Source organism: Myxine glutinosa, chromosome 8 (genome assembly GCF_964187855.1).
Source record: "Myxine glutinosa chromosome 8, kmMyxGlut1.1, whole genome shotgun sequence".
Lineage (NCBI taxonomy): Eukaryota > Metazoa > Chordata > Myxini > Myxiniformes > Myxinidae > Myxine > Myxine glutinosa.
The window spans coordinates 156,675,639-156,693,018 of NC_136268.1; the positions used below are offsets into that span (position 1 = coordinate 156,675,639).

The 17,380-nt window shown below is 45.3% G+C and overlaps 1 protein-coding gene across 2 annotated transcripts; it reads right to left on the bottom strand.

Moving 5' to 3' along the window:
• Positions 1–239: 239 nt before the first annotated feature.
• LOC144893176 (uncharacterized) lies at positions 240–15,064 on the bottom strand. Of its 2 annotated transcripts, XM_078782812.1 has the most exons (7): positions 14,997–15,064; positions 12,851–12,909; positions 12,389–12,503; positions 11,117–11,177; positions 1,654–1,737; positions 1,190–1,397; positions 240–1,057 (listed from the first exon to the last, which is right to left on the bottom strand). In XM_078782812.1, the coding sequence occupies exons 2-6, from the start codon at positions 12,873–12,875 to the stop codon at positions 1,386–1,388; spliced, it is 297 nt and encodes a 98-aa protein (XP_078638938.1). In that variant the 5' UTR covers positions 12,876–12,909; positions 14,997–15,064; the 3' UTR covers positions 240–1,057; positions 1,190–1,385. The 2 variants fall into 2 exon arrangements, with proteins under 2 accessions (XP_078638938.1, XP_078638937.1); XM_078782811.1 differs by having other exon boundaries at positions 240–1,737.
• Between the last annotated feature and the right edge of the window lie 2,316 nt (positions 15,065–17,380).

The following is a 17,380-nucleotide window of genomic DNA, read 5'->3' on the forward strand; positions in this document are numbered from 1 at the left end:
AGAATTATAAAGATAAGGATTCGTTCCTTGGAGCATATGGGTTTATTGTAAATAATCTTATTGCTTCCTGGTATTCCTTCACCCCCTACCCCCCCCCCCCCCCTCTTTACCTTTTACATTGCTTGGTCTGACAATATAAAATTGCTTGGTCTGATTGATTTGAATGTTTGGATCCGAATCTCGATCTTCACCAAAATTAAATCGATTCTTCCTTCCTTGTCACACATACGAACCTGTCCACCAAGTTCCGGCCAAATCCGTCCATAACTTTTTAAGATATCCTGCTATATGTCGGTTTTAGCCCTATCACTCAATGGTGAAGAATGGTGTTGGGTCCCTGGTGTTGGGCTAGTCCAGATCCCTGGTGTTGGGCTAGTGGCTAGGGTGCCGGCTTAGGATACCTAGGATCCTGGGTTCGAATCGCAGTCGATCGCTGAATTAACGCCAGGGGGGTTGACTCAGTCTGTCATCCTTCCGAGGTCAGCTAATTGAGTACCAGTTCACTGGTAATTCCCTGTTTGTCGTTAAAGGCGGCAAAAAAGGGTTGGCGTCAGGAAGGGCATCCGGCCGTAAAACATTGCTTCAAAAAGGGGACCGAAAAACAACAACAACCACGGTTCCCGAAAAAGGCCAACCCCCGCTTTGCGGGGAAAAATGGCCTCTAAAGGTGTTTTTTTTTTTTTTTTTACTCAATGGTGAAGAATCACTTAAAATACACCAGCTGGATCCGAATCCGGATCTTCACCAAAATCTAATCATTTCGTCCTTTTCACATACACTACCTACACCTGTGCCAAATTTTGATCGAAACTGTCCATAACTTTTTGAGACATCTTGTTCACAAACAAATGGACAAACAGACAGACAGGGGTGAAAACATAACCTCCATCTACCCTTGGTGGCGGAGGTAATAAAGTAGAACTGAGAAGGAGATTACAGGGAGTATAAGAGGAGGTTGAAGGACGTGTTGGGGCAGAGAGGTGCGAAGTGCGTGCATCCCCACAGGTGCAGAACGTGTTGGAAGAGCCGGAGGAGAGGCACGATCACTGGGTGGAGGCTGCAATTGGCACAAACATGTATGGGCACACACAGAGCAATGGTGTTAATGTCGAGCAGGGATTCCAACTAACAGAGGCCTACCCGGGGACACTTCCCAAGGTTGTGTACTTGTCTGTGTAGGCCTACGTACATGCATGCGTGCAGTGCGGGAATGATTCCTCAGGAGAGTTGCCTGAACCAGTACCCAGTGCCATGGCATGTGTTTGCCAGGTTAAAGTTGAACGGCTGTTATGTGAAACGTGCATTTCAGTGACTGGAAGACTGAAGGCCGCACGACCCGTGTACGCTGGCTCAGGTTCGGGATGAGATTGAGGATTTGCCCATCTTCACACACGAGGCTGTGGCATGGATTGGCTCTCCGGAAAATAAATTGTCAGTCGGCTTCAATGTTGGTCACATGTTTTTGCCTTGATGGTATCAACAACAAAATAATTATGACACACAAGTTTTTCAATGTGGAACTTTTGGCTAGGCCTCCACAATGCATGATGGGTATTTTAAACAAATGTTTGATTTGCATAAACCACATAACATCAGTGATGTCAGAAGTTATTGACCAATCAATGAAGGAAAAACCAAACCAGCAGGCCTTACTTTGTTTGCTTCTTCTTCGTTCGTGTGCAGCACAAGGTTGTGGGGTAGCTTCATTGGCTGAGGGCACGACTGATGCAGCGCCCTCTGTAGGATGGAGCAGGAATTTGTAATTTGTTCATGGTGCCGGTGATAGCTCACCTACTCTTGACAAAGTACACCGTGGGATATCTAAAGTCCACCAATGACCACTGGCAGACAGGACACCCGTTTAACATCCACCAGAGGGACGGCACACACATTCATGATTCACCTGACCTGTGAAACTCTGGGATGACAGGTAGTTTATAGCTGGGTTGGGATTCAAACCCAGCCTAGACAGCTTCGGGACGAGCATGAGTAACTATAGGCCTACCTGTCAGCCCTTAATTTGATAACCGCCAGAGTAAATAAGGTAAAGCGAAGTTGCAGGTGTGAACATGCCTTTTAAGAAGGGTTCATGCCTGAAGCGTCGTTTCACCTTCTTTCCAAGGCCGGTTTGTAGATCTCTCTTAACATTTGGTGGAGAAACTTCATTTTCCTCATTTGTCCACCAAGTCTAATCACTACAAAGACGAGTTTTTGCAAAATTCCGGGGTTACCGTTTATCATTGGCAGGGGTGAGGAAACGAGCCTAGATTTGGCATTTCAAAGATGAGTTTGCTACCTCTGAGATATCCTGAACACCTGATTGTCCAATCATCTGGATGGATGTCTCCACTTTGCCAAACAGAGAAAAACCTCACACATGTGACTCATGAACACACTTTCCTCCAAACTTGCCCAGGTACTACAAATACACTGCAAGGTGCCATGGAAAATCTAATTAGGAACTCATCATGATCAATTTTCAAAACTTAAAGGAGGGGTGGGTGGACTACAGTACGTAAGCTTTCCGATTGGGCCTTCTTATATTCCGATCACGCACAATAAAACATTTCTGTGCAGTGTGAGCTAATTATGCAGTTGTGAACAGCCTGATTTACAGTGTCATAACAAGCTACCGTTTTGCCTGGTATATTTGGGTGGAAAACAAGTTAGCATCACAACAATGCATATTGTTAGGCCCACAAAAGATAGGCCTATTGCCCTTGTCCCTGTTTCATTTTCTAACCACAATTTGCCTCTTTCGGTAATTGTTTTTTTGTATGCGGAGTCAAGGCTCGTGGAAGAGCTAGTATACTGAATGGGTCAGGACGTAACAGGACAAAAGGTACAGCAGAGAGGGGGCGAGGGGGAAGGGGAGGAAACACCAACAGCAGAATTGAAGGACAAGATAGAGGAGACTTGAACAACCATTGGGTTTGGGGATAAATGAGGGGCAGGAGAGGATGCATGTAGCAGACAAGATGGATACAGAAATAAACTCTCAGGAGGGAAACTAAATATATGGAAGAAGGTGCATGGGCTTGGGGGGCGGGGGGAGGTTAAAGGGGAAGTGGTGACGAGGGTAGAAAAGATCATGGTTTAGGATTGGAGACGATCTGAGATGGGTGTGAAAAGCTGTATTGAAGACCTGAAGGGTAGGATGAGATTGAAGAGAACATGGAAGTTTGTTCCACAGGTGGGGAAAAAGAGGAACCAATGAGTGGAGGTGAGCAGTGATCCTGGATTTAGATAGTTGTGCCAGAGGGAGGTTGATGGTGGACCAGGTGTTCCCTGCAGAAACCTGGAGGGTAGGGGGGGGGGGGGGCAAAGCTTGGAAAGAGCAGAGCGTGCAATACCAGAAAGGAATCAGTAGAAGACAGAGCCCACTGACCTGTCTGCGATGGCGAAATGGTAGACCCATACTATAGAATCAGCTTAATCGAGAGAGATTCAAATGATCTTGAAGGCCTTGATGATCACGGCATTAAGATGTGAGTCAGGGGAGCCAGCCCAGAGGGGAGAGCAGTACTCCATTAAGCTGTGAGTCAGGGGAGCCAGCCCAGTGGGGAGAGCAGTACTCCATCAAGCTGAGGATGAAGAACTTGTCGGTGGATAGGACTTTGTATGAAGGAGGATATCAAGTCGGCAACTGGCGTTGGAGGCCTTTTGAAATGTGGTTTGCCCAAGAAAGATAGTTGATATGAGAGATCATTATGAGAGATCAGTAGATATGGCTGCTTGTAGTCCCTGCCAATGTGCTTGAGTGAAATCCCAGACTCACCGGCGTTGAGGCAGCTCTCTTAGAATAGCCAGAGAGATGTTAATTTTCACAAGCACATGAACAGATGAACCAATTGGGGCAAAGGACGAGCAGGAGACATTTTCAGGGAAGTTTGTGATCACCAAGTCCAGAGTTAGGATTTGCCGTTGTGATACATCCGGGTTGGAAAATTTACAGATCCAGTCAGTCCCGTGGAGTCACAGAAGTCCTTTGCTGAGGTGCCATTGCTGGTGAGAGAGGTACCAACACCCAGCCAAGTTGCATGGTGACAATTGAAAACACCACGTATGAGGAAAAGAGAGTTGAATTCTTTTTTTTTTGTATACAGAGTCGAGGCTCCTGTAAGAGCTAAGACATGAAACACGAAAACATGCATGGACACACAAAACATACAACAAAGGGAGCGGTAGACAAGAGGGGGAGAGAACGGAAAGCACACAAGCACAACACACAGTAGAGAACAGTTGGGATGAGTGGTTAAAGGTTTGTCCATGCTGTGTGAGAGAGATATACAGTCACGTGAAAAGGTAAGTACACCCCATGTAAAGTTTTGACTTTTTCAACGTATTTCAACATACAGCTGTTTGATCTTCATTTAAACAATATTGATAGATAAAGGTGATATAATATAACAAATATCATGAAACATTTACATTTTGTAGTCCATTGAATAATTTAAATAAACATTAATCTCGATCTCGATCTCGCGAGATCTCGGAGACGGTGGGAGGGATTTTCGAAGCTAAGTCTGTTCACAATTGTATTTTGTCGAAACTGTATTTATCTTTCGGTGTGTGAAGTTATTGTGTGCAACTTTGGTTGTTTCTCGGTGTTTATCCTTCATAAATTGATCGTCTGTTTGCCGTGTCGCGAGCAAGGCCTTTGCCGCGTCGCGAACGATTTGAAATCGAAGTTAAGTGATTGTTCCCATTTGTATTTTCGTTAAAACTGTATTTATTTATGGTGTTGTACGTATATTGTGTCCCGACGAAGATTTTTCGGTGCAAATCTTTCATACCTGTATTGAAAATCGTGTTAATTCGTGTCGTGTCTTGAGGCCTTGTACAGTGTACACTGTACAACCTTGAGGCTTTGTTTTTCTCTCAGCGGTCCGTCGTTTGTGATCCAATAACTTTCGTTCTCTGTATTCCCAGTCTTTTAACCCATAGCCTACTTCCTTGTGTAAATCTCAACTCAAAAAAAAAAAAAAAAAAAAAACATTTCCTTCTCTGTTCTCATTCGTTTATTCATTCTTATTCGTTCGTTCGTTCTTCGACCACGTGTTTCTCCCCCATTTCCCCAGATAGTTTTCACTGTTATTAACCTTCAATGTTTACACTTTCCCCTCAAGTTATGTATTCCGTCATATTTTATAACACCTTTTTCTTCTTTTTCTTTTAAAGGCTGCTTTCGACTTGCTCACCAAATCGATTCATCCCCAAAAAAATATTCATCTCCTATAGTGCCTTTTTTCTACATTCCCTAAACTCTCCTGCACTCCATCCTCCATCCAGCATCCTTAAACGTATTTTTAACTCGAAGGTCACAAGAAACTCATTTTGCAATAAATGTTCGTTTCCCATAAATCGTACACTTTCTAAAATCCAATCTCACCCCTCCCCTCCAAATCTTCCCCATAACCCCTCCCCTCCAAATCTTCCCCATCACCCCTCCCCTCCAAATCTTCCCCATCACCCCTCCCCTCCAAATCTTCCCCATCACCCATCCCTTTCAAATCTCCCCCCTTGCCCCCTCCCTCCTAAACTACCCCCTCACCCCTCCCCGCCAAGACGCCCCCTCGCCCCTCCCCTCCTAGACTCCTCCCTCACCCCTCCCCTTCAAATCTCACCACCCTCATTGCTTCTCAATTTCCCCCCTCTCACTCCCCCTCCTCAAAGCGTCCTCCCCGCTTCTTCCCCCTTCCAACTCTCACCTCCATCTCCCCCAACCTTCTGCCTCGCTCTTCCCCCTCCTCAAATAACACCTCATTGTGCCTCACCCAATCACCATCAAACCTTTTGTCCGCCCCATCCTTCCCTTTCTCCGAGCTATTCTGAAATCTCTGACACACCTTCAACAGCTCTCCCTACCTCTTCCACCTCTTCCACATCTTACCCTACCCCTCCTCCCCCCTGTTCTGTATCTGATGCTCCCCCTTCCTCTTCATTAACGGTATGGACCTCAAACATCCGGGGCCTTCGTTCAAACTTAACTGATCTCTCCATACAGGTTGCTTCTGTCAAACCAGACGTGATCTGCTTAACAGAAACTTTCCTCCTTTATGATGTCTCTGATTCCTTAGTATCTCTCCCGGGCCACTCCCTCCTCCGGTATGATAGACCTAAGCCTCGTCCTGGAGGTGGGGTTGCTATCTTTATCAAAAACTCTCTTCCTCACTCGCCCTGCACTGCACTCTCTCCACCTCACCCCCAGGAATACCTCTGGCTACGGCTTCCCCTTCGCTCCCACCTCTTGTTCATATGTGTGTTGTACCGTCCACCAAACAGTGATGACTCCATCTACATCTCGCTGTCTGATAATATGGACCAACTTCTATCTACTCATCCCAACTCTCTCTTCCTCATATGTGGTGATTTCAACTGTCATCATGCCAGTTGGCTGGGTGTGGGTACCTCTCTCACCAGCCATGGCTCCTCAGCAAAGGACTTCTGCGACTCACTGGGACTGACACAATCTGTCAATTTCCCGACCCGGATCTCAGTCAACGGAACATCTTCTCTTCTGGACTTGGTTATGACTAACTTCCCTGAAAATGTCTGCTGCTCTTCTTCTGCTCCAATCGGATCATCTGATCATGTCCTTGTTAAAGTGGACATCTCTCTGACCATCCTCAGGGAGCCTGCTCAGCGTCGACGAGTCTGGCATTTCACTCAGGCCAACTGGCACGGTCTTCAAGCAGCCATCAATCATCTGGACTGGTCTCCCATCTCTACCACCTCTGACATCAACTCATCCTGGGAATTCTTCCAAAGTAAATTGCTCTCTCTCATGCACAGATTTATCCCATCTCGTCTTCAGTTGTCATACCCTTCCCTCCCGTCCATGGTACACGGAATCTTGTGGTGAGGCTGTTGCCCAGAAACAACTTGCCTTTGTCTCCTGCAAAGCAAATCCAACGGAAGGAAATCTCATTTCCTTTCACAAAGCCCGAAACAAGTGTGTGTCCACCCTCAGGAGAGCCAGGAAACAATATCTCTCCGTTCTCAAGACCGAACTCTCTTATCTGTCTCCCTCTTCCAAATCCTGGTGGCGTCTGGTCAAATCCGTTTCTGGTGTTTGTTCCCCCTCCATCCCCTCCCTTACCTCAAACGGCTACACAGCTGACTCTGCACGTGAAAAAGCTGAATGCCTCAACTCTGTGTTTGCCTCTAAATCTTGTGTCCCAAACCCATCCCTCTCTGAACCCACCATACCCAGTCGTACCCTGCTGCTCCTGGACTCCGTGTCCTTTCCTCCTGACAAGGTGGAAGAGTTTCTGTCAACCCTCGACTCTGATTCTGCAACTGGACCCGACGGCATCAGCCCACGGGTCCTAAAATCCTGCTCTGCCGCTCTATCTCACCCTCTCTCTGTTCTCTTCACCCTCTCTTTTGCTCAAGGTCAACTGCCATCTGCTTGGAAATCAGCCAACATCACCGCTATGCACAAAAAAGGTGCAAAAACAGATCCTAGCAACTACAGACCAATCAGCCTTCTCCCAATTATCAGCAAAGTCATGGAATCCATCATTGCTTCGGATATTAAATCTTTCCTCTTCTCCAATGGCTTGATCTCTGATCATCAATTTGGTTTCAGACCAGGTCACTCTACTCTGGACATGCTGCTTCTGCTGTCTCAACAATGGATGGAGGTCCTCAATGCCAAACAGGAAATTAGTGCTGTCTCCCTCGACATATCACGTGCCTTCGACACGGTCTGGCACCCCGCTCTGCTCACCAAACTCTCCTCCTTTGGTATCCATGGAAATCTCCACGCATGGCTGGCGGACTTCCTCTCTAGTCGTCGTCAGCGTGTGGCCCTGAATGGGTTTCTCTCATCTCCTCTTCCTGTTCAGGCTGGAGTTCCCCATGGCAGTGTTCTGGGCCCCATGCTTTTTCTGGTCTTCATCAATGATCTCTCTGACTCTCTTGAAAATCCTCTCTATCTCTTTGCTGATGACTCCACTCTCTGCCGCTCCATTCCTCTTCCCTCAGATCGGCAGTCTGCAGCCTCCTCACTCTCTGAAGACTTGGACAAAATCACAGACTGGTCAAACAAGTGGAACATGTCTTTCAATCCTGACAAATCTCACACTCTTACTATGTCTCTCCGAAAAGATCGACTGGACAACCCTCCCATCTACTTTCTCAACAATCCTCTCCAAGAAGTTCTGTCGCTCAAGCCTTTGGGTCTCACTATCTGCCATGATCTTTCTTGGGAAAACCACATTTCCAAGCTGGCCTCCAAAGCCAGTCGCCGACTGGGCATCCTCCGTCGTGCGAAGTCCTTCCTCGGCACACCTGAGCTCCTCACCACATACAAGGCTTTCATCCGCAGCTCAATGGAATACTGTTCTCCCGTATGGGCCGGTGCTCCTGCCTCACATCTAGCTCGGCTTCACGCTGTTGAAACCAAAGCTTTCAGAATTATTGGAATCTCCCGCGATGAAGCTATCTCTGAGGGCCTTTCACTCACTCACCGCAGGCAGGTAAGGTAGGTGGTCTTTCTGTCTTCTACCGACTCCTCTCCGGCCTTGCACCCCCAGCTCTCTCTGTGCTCTGTCCCCCAAATATTCCTACAGGTCGCACAAGATCTGCCAGCAACCCTCTGATGGTTAAACTGCCGAAATCTCGGCTCTCTGCTCACCTTCACTCTTTCATTCCTCTTTTCTCCCGCCTCTGGAACAAACTCCCTCACTCCCTTCAATCCCACTCCTCCCTCCAGGTCTTTAAAACAGCTGTTCACCACCATCTCTTATCTTCCCCCATCCAAAACCTTGATCTTTTCTACCCCCGCTAATTCACCCCAGATCCACCTTGTTTGAAATTCCAACTTCTTTCCTGGAAGTCCTGGCAGTGTCCATATGTTTTATACCTCTCCCACCGCCCCCTTCCCATGCCCCCCCCCCCCCCAAAGCCCTCGCCCTCTCTCAGATCTCTCGATGTCTCCATGTCTCTCGGTCCCTGCTCTCAAATGTTGTGTTTGTGTCCTTCCCCCTCTCTCCCCATCTTGTCTACCGCTCCCGATGTTATATGTTTTATGTGTCGGTTTGTCTTTTTGTGTGATTAATGTTCGCTCTTTCACGAGCCTCGATCTTGTATACAAAAAAAAAAAAAAAAAAAAAAAAAAATGCAAATTTCGCATGTGGAAAAAGTAAGTACACCCTTGGCTCTAATAGGTGGTATTGCCCCCTTTGGCAGAAACAACTTCAAGTAGGCGTTTCTTATAACTGTCTACCAGTCTCTGACATCGACTGGGAGAAATTTTTGCCCACTCCTCCATGCAGAATTCTTATAGCTGTGCGATGTTTGAGGGGTTTCTTGCATGCACAGCTCGTTTCAAATCCCCCCACAACATGTCGATGGGATTTAGATCCGGGCTTTGACTTGGCCATTCCAGAACCCTCCATTTCTTTCTTTTCAGCCATTCCTTGGTGGATTTACTTGTATGTTTAGGGTCATTGTCATGTTGCAAGGTCCACCTTCGGTTGAGCTTCAACTTTCCGACAGATGGCCTCACATTAGCCTCAAGCACCCTCTGGTACAATGAAGAATTCATAGTGGATTCTATGATGGTGAGCTGCCAGGACCCTGATGCAGCAAAGCTGCCCCAAACCATAATATTTCCACCACCATGCTTCACAGTTGGTATCAGGTTCTTGTGGTCAAATGCTGTCTTTGGTTTTCGCCAAACATGTCTTCTGGTACTGTGACCAAATAGCTCTACCTTTGACTCATCTGTACAGAGCACATTGTTCCAGAAGTGCTGGTCTTTGCCTCGGTGTTCATTGGCAAACTTTAGTCTTGCCCTGATGTTCTTTCTGGACAGCAAAGGTTTCCTCCTGGCACACCTCCCATGCAGATCAAATTTGTGCAGCCTCTTTCTAATGGTAGACTCGTGCACTTTGACATCAACAGTGGCAAGAGCTACCTGTAGGTCCCGTGATGACATTCTGGGGTTCTTAGAGACTTCTTTCAGCATCTTGCGGTCTGCTCTCGGGCTGAACTTGCTGGGGCGGCCTGGCCTGAACAAATTGGCAGTTGTTTGGAATCTTCTCCACTTGTAGATGATCTTCCGGACAGTCGAATGATTGATTTCAAATTGTTTGGAGATCTTTTTAAATCCCTTCCCAGACTCGTAGGCATCTATAACCTTTTTTCTGAAGGCCTCAGAGAGCTCTTTTGATCTAGGCATGGTGACGCCGCACACTTCAACCACAAAGAGCAAACCAAACTAAATGTCTGAGGTTTAAATAAGACAGGTTCCTCCAAGATCCTCTCTAACGATGTTCTAATCATTTGCACCTGAGCTGGTGCACCTGATTCTAATTTTAGGTATTTGAAGTAGTGATAAATGTCGGGGTGTACTTACTTTTTCCACATGCGAAATTTGCATTTATGTTTATTTAAATTATACAATGGACTACAAAATGTAAATGTTTCATGATATTTGTTATATTATATCACCTTTATCTATCAATATTGTTGAAATGAAGATCAAATAGCTGTATGTTGAAATATGTTGAAAAAGTCAAAACTTTACATGGGGTGTACTTACCTTTTCACGTGACTGTAGATGGCTTTGTCACCATTAGGATGACGGTACAACACACAGCTAGAAGTGGAGGGGAAGAAGTGGATGGGAAGAGGATGTGGAGGGGAAGTCGCAGCCTAAGGTACTCTAAGGGAGTTGGGAGGTGTAAGAGCAGTACACTGAGAGTGTGAAATGGAGTTTGTGATGTGCAGTGCACATCTGACTCCAGGTCGAGGTTCAGGTCGACCAAACCAGGGTTTGTTGATGAAAATACAGCAATGATAATTAAATGATAAAGCTCAACTTCATTACAACCTGTGTCAGACAAAATTCTACAACGGTAGCTAAACTTTGAGCTGACTAGTCTGGGTTTGATTCCAGACTCGATTATACACTGTCTGATTGGTGCTTTGCAGACGGGGCGTTGCATCACGAAGTTCACTGCCCCTCAGACGGACATTAAGCCCGAAGGTGTCCCATCTGCCAGTACTAACTGGTAGTTGTTAAAGATCCCACGGTCCCGGCCAATTTCCAAATTACTCCCCTAACCTGTAGGGAGCCCTCCATATGCGGTGTGCAACTGACCTTAAACATGTCGAATGGTGGACACCTGTGAGTCAAACTTCTAATCGACCTCGATTCCATCCTGTATGTGAACAAATAAACGGTCCGAGTCAGGAAATCAAGAAAATAACTTTCAAATATGCAAATTAAGAAAAATACTTTAACAAATGCATGCCATTGGCCATCCTACTCCAATGTGCCCCCTTTCTCCAGGGGATATTTATGTCTTGTTTCCGGTTGCAATCGACACCACACGGTCCATTTTTTTGTCTTCAGTGATGGATGTATATTGATGAACTTTGTTTTGCAAGACCAAGCATGAGAAATATGTCTGCTCGGACATCTGCACATTGTTGCTTACTATTGTGAAAGTCGTTAAATGAGGAAATCGATCAAAAACCCAAACGTGCTGGTAATGCGCAGTTTTGCTTTTGTAGAACAAGTGACCAAACACATGGACAGTTTGATCATTTGCCAAAGTTGCACGAAATGACGTCATCAAGAACTAAGGAGGCAAATCATTTGGAATCAGCCGGTCCATTAGTCGTTGAGCATCATGAAAGCATAACTCTGAATCCTTCCTGATACGGATCCTATCAGCGTAACTACATTCCTGGAACATCTTGCACGTTTCCGTGACTTGGCACATCGTCAGGTCACATGCGAGCGTCTCCACATTTTTCCCCCTTTGCATTCCACGGCCGCATTGTTCCTCCCAACAATAGGCACGAGGTCAGTCACGTGACTTGTGACTTTCCCATCACGTGGGAAGATCAAAGGGAAGATGAAATTGGGTGCAGTCGCTGCTCTTTTGTCATGTGACGTTTCCCGTGGGACTGTGACCCATCTGCGGATTCCACACGAGCTAAAGCGCACTAGTACTCCGCAGCTTTCATCATCAGTAGTTCTTTTGCTTGCTGATTAACATATTTGCTTTCTTAATTTGGAGTCGTGGATCTTCTCTGTCACGAAGCACATAATTACTGGGCCGTTTGGGGATTAAAGTGCAAGTTAAACAAAGGCCTCATGCATGGAATTCCTTTAGACTATAAAACGACTCGGAACGAGATCAAAAGGAGCGTAGAGAAGCTCTTGTTTGTTCTCGAGGAATCTTTTCTGGTTTTTATTAATTACTCCTCAATGTTGAACATCTCCACAGATCAGTCTCGGGGATACTGTAGGTGTCCATGGAGGCAGTTGGAAAAACGTTATTTGAATATTTTGCAGCTGATGTCCTTGTATACAGCACGATACAATCAATGCCTTTTGGATAAAGAGAGTTGGTGTTCTTACATTTTGTTTGACAGGACAGTCGTTGGGTTTGTGTGACCTTTCAGGTTGTAGGAAGGTCGCACCTGGAGGATGGAGGGACGGTGTTTTTGGTGAGTAAGGGGGTTGTGGGTTGAACCTGTACGAACAGGGGAAGACGGACATGTGGGGTTTTTTCCATTTCAGGCTTTGAGCATCTTACACTTCGCAGCGCATTTCATGTTTTGGGAGAGATATTAGCAATTTGCTGCTCGGCCGGATGAATCGCAGCACATAATGACGAGCAACGAAATGTGCATCAATCAAACAGTCAAAAAGAGTACGTGGCATGTCGGTAAAACATACCTACAACCAACGCCGTTCAACCTGAGCAATTTGGTTTCAAATTTATGATTCCAGCTTTGTTTATGATTCACATTTCTTCCACATTAGGATAGAGATCCGTGTGAGTGCACACTTGTTAAAGGATTCCGTGGCGCATATTACCTGTTATTATGCATCTTGGGTGCATTTTCTCTTTCGATAACACATCGTGAAGGCCTACTCTGCAAAAAGAATACATTTTGCCTTTTACTCCACTGTTCCAGTACAAGGCATCCCCTCTAAAAAAAAGAAAAAAAAGAACCGACTTTAGAGGTCATTTTCCCCTGCAGAGCTGGAGTTGGCCTTTTTCTGGCACCGTGGTCCCCTTTTTGAAGCAATGTTTTATGGCCGGATGCCCTTCCTGCCGTCAACCCTGTTAGTTGCCTCTTGCGACACGCAGGGAATTACCAGTGAGCTGGTACTCAATTTGCTAAAAAAAAGAACCGACTTTAGACGCCATTTTTCTCCAGAGTGGGGGTTTGCCTTTTTTGGGGCACCTGGGTCCCCTTTTTGAAGCAATGTTTTACGGCCGGATGCCCTTCCTGCTGCCAACCCTGTTAGTTGCCTCTTGTGAAACACAGAGAATTACCAGTGAGCTGGTACTCAATTTGCTCAAAAAAATAAAAAGAACCGACTTGAGACCATTTTGCCCCGCAGAGCGGGGATTTGCCTTTCTTTGGGCACCATGGTCCCCTTTTTGAAGCAATGTTTTATGGCCGGATGCCCTTCCTGCCGCCAAACCTGTCAGTCACCTCTTACGAAACACAGGGAATTACCAGTGAGCTGGTACTCAATTTGCTAAAAAAAAAAGAACCGACTTTTGAGGCCATTTTTCCCCACTGAGCGGGGGTTTGCCTTTCTTTGGGCACCATGGTCCCCTTTTTGAAGCAATGTTTTATGGCCGGATGCCCTTCCTGCCGCCAACCCTGTTAGTCGCCTTTTGCGACACGCAGGGAATTACCAGTGACCTGGTACTCAATTTGCTCAAAAAAGAAAAAAGCAAAACCACCTTTAGAGGCCATTTTCCCCTGCAGAGCAGGTGTTGCCTTGCTTTGGGCACCGTGGTCCCCTTTTTGAAGCAATGTTTTACGGCCGGATGCCCTTCCTGCTGCCAACCCTGTTAGTAGCCTTTTGCGAAACGCAGGGAACTACCAGTGAGCTGGTACTCAATTTGCTAAAAAAAGAAAAAAAAGAACCGACTTTCGAGGCCATTTTTCCCCACTGAGCGGGGGTTGGCCTTTTTTGGGGGCACCATGGTCCCATTTTTGAAGCAATGTTTTACGGCCGGATGCCCTTCCTGCTGCCAACCCTGTTAGTAGCCTTTTGCGAAACACAGGGAATTACCAGTGAGCTGGTACTCAATTTGCAAAAAAAAAAAAAAGAACCGACTTTCGAGGCCATTTTTCCCCACTGAGCGGGGGTTGGCCTTTTTTGGGGGCACCATGGTCCCATTTTTGAAGCAATGTTTTATGGCCGGATGCCATTCCTGCTGCCAACCCTTTTAGTCGCATCTTTCGAAACACAGGGAATTACCAGTGAGCTGGTACTGAATTTGCTCAATGATCAGGCTGAGTCAACCCTACCTGGTGTTAAATTCAACAACTGACCGGGATTCCAAATCAGGACCCGAGGATCCCAAGCCCTCCACCTTAACCGCTAAGCCAACACCAGGCACAAGGCAAGGCATCACGTGGACGTTTTGGAACGATTAAATGCGATGTCAAAAAGTATACGACGAGAAATCTGAAAGCAATATTTTCCCAAGACGTTTTTATGAAACGTCTGTGAATTGATCAGGCCGAGTGTTTTGAAGGACGGCCACGCAGTACAAATCCCATTACCCCGAGTGAGAAAGCCAGGGTGGGGTGCGCATGCGCACATCGTGTCTGTGGGCCGTGGTCCGTGGACATGCGGAACTCTTTCACTCTCTCTCGATGAATCCGAGTCGAGGGTTCCATCTTACATTAAGCACTCCGTGCGGAATCGGACACGCCATGTGTTCACCGAAGCAATCTCATTACCCTAGTAAGTTATATTTATGCCACTGGCTTCTCATGAATAAATATACTTATTAACCACCGAGTGAAAAACGAATATGTGAGTAGTAACAAAAAACAGGTAAGCATGAGCATTATGCACAGCGGATTGGCTTTCACATATATAATCTGAACACCTGCTGCGATGCATTCCGGGGATAGCTAAGACTACAGTATGATAACTTATACATTAATTAAATTCTTATATGAAATCAGTGGAAAGATTTGCATACCGTGTGACTCCTGACAAACCGCCATAGAATGAAAAGGTACTGCACCAGATTCTGATTGCTTACATTGTGATTGGATAAAAACTAACCAATAATAACGCTCGGTTATACGAACACAAAGCCTGTAAAAGTACCTGAAGCAATACTATTGGCAGCAGGAGTCGTTCTCTAGTTAAGGCTGTTAAGGTTTGTTGATTTATTTCACTGGGGTTGGAATATTCTGTGAGGTTTTCAGTTGTCCTAAAAACTAATGGGGTTTTCGGTTGTATTTGTAGGGGGATAAATGATAAATTAAAAGACATATAGCGTTGACATTGTACAGGAATTTAGTGAATCCTCATCTGGGGCATGATGCATGAGTTTGAATGACCATGTGCCGCCCCCTTGGGGTTGAGGCGCATGTGTATTGTTATTGGGACAGCCTTGTTGACGTTGTGCCTTGGCCATGGGGTCAAGGTGCACGTCCGAGGCTGTTCAAATGTTTGACTTTTTACCTTTTTTCATTGTAAAAAAGGCAGGCCTTCGAGCGGGCCCAAAACGCCCATATTTTGTTCCGAGGCCATGAGATGGCTCACTTTATGGTTCAATCCCATAACACCCATCCGATCCGACAAATACACGGAAGTGCAGGTTTTATACCACTAGTGGGCCCGTCGGTCCATTGGATCAGATTTTCATTCGTCTTCACGGCCTTGTAGCATACCTGTCTGCTGTAGTGCTTGAGCATTAGGTTACCTTTCACCAAACACAGATGTGCTTGGGCCAGGGCAGGGTTGGGGGGGCGGGGGGGGGGGTGGGGTTATACATTCGTTATTATTATTGCCAAATTATACAAATATTATTATTGTTGCTAATATTATTCGTATTAATTAATATATGCATTATTACAATGTCATCTTTGTTTTTGTTATTACCCTCGCCAGGGGAGAGGGTATTGCATTTGAGTCCGTTTGTTTGTCTGTGTGTCTGTTTGTCTGTTTGTTTGTCTGTTTGTCTGTCTGTTTGTCTGCACAGAATAAATATGATTTTCTCTGCAACCGTCGGTCCGATCGACAGGAAATTTTCACCATAGGTGCAACTCCACCTGGATAATGTTTTAATGATAAATATGACGTCATATGTCACGTGGTTCGGCCGCCATCTTGGAAAAACCGAAAAACTTTGCACCTCTCTATCTCCAAAAGCGCTAAATAGAAAAAAAAATGAGACATGGCTCATTGTAAAGAACTCTCAATGGGAAATAAAATATGTTAATGATGATGTCATAGGTGCCTCCATTATGACATCATAATTCGACAAGTACAAAAACTTCATCTGATCAAGATGAAATTTCTTGAGCATAATCTAGGAATAAATTAGTTAAAAAATAATAATGATGACGTCATCGGTCACGTGGTTCGGCCGCCATATTTGTTTTAACACAAAAGCCTTAAAAACCACTGAAAATACATCCTGGTGAGGGTTTGCAATCTCTGATTGCTCCTTTTCTTGTTTATTTTGTAATTAGAATGCCATGCCAAGGAAGAACCTATTAAACTGCTCCATACACATTAACATGGCGTGCGTTTAAAACATGTGAATTCTTCCGGATTATTTGTAGTTAATTAACAACTCAGCAGATCTTGACGATCATTTTGGTGTATCACATTCCACACCAGGAAGCCCCAGTATTAATTCATATATTCTTTGTTACAATGTTGTCATTCTTTTTGTTATTTATTTTCCGCATTATTTGTAGTTATGGAATTAGCTGAATCAACTCATGAGATCATAACGACCATTTTGGTGTATCACATTCCACATCAGAAAACTCCAGTAGAACTACACAATAAACATGACCACACACACACACACACACACACACACACACACACACACACACACACACACACACACACACTCACACACCTCATCCATTTACAGTAGATTACGAGCGGGGCTTGCTTTCGCACTGCAAGCAACTACTCAGGTTTATACCTCCATGCAGACATAATAAATATAAGCTTTATACAGATTTGATATTTTCATCTAGTGACATTTTACAATGGTTTCTGTGATTTTTCCTGGGATATTGGCTTCAAGTTGCATCAGCATGTGAAATTTCAGATTATACCCACCTCAAGAATATCAAACATTTATATCAGTGAGGCAGTGAGTGGTTAGAAAGAGCTTGTTTTACATTAAAATATATATATATAAAAAAATTGTTATGTTGGTGGGGGGTAGTGATGACTTTAGACCAGGTAGATTTGTATAGGTAGCCTGCTCCCATTGTCATGTAGAAACCACCATGTAATAAGTACTTGTTAGCCCGGATGTCGGATTAAGTGTATATTTGTCCCCGTCACGAGGGGGCGAGGCATGTTAACTAGCTTAGGGAATAAGGG

What these genes read in the sequence shown, in the direction of transcription:
- LOC144893176 (XM_078782811.1), bottom strand. Translation starts at nt 12,875, where the DNA reads ATGCACCCAAGATGCATAATAACAG. An exon ending in ACTGTCCTGTCAAACAAAAT is followed by an intron (nt 11,178 to 12,388) that starts GTAAGAACACCA and finishes GTTCACATACAG; the next exon opens with GATGGAATCGAGGTCGATTA. An exon ending in CACCATTCGACATGTTTAAG is followed by an intron (nt 1,738 to 11,116) that starts GTCAGTTGCACA and finishes TCCATCCTACAG; the next exon opens with AGGGCGCTGCATCAGTCGTG.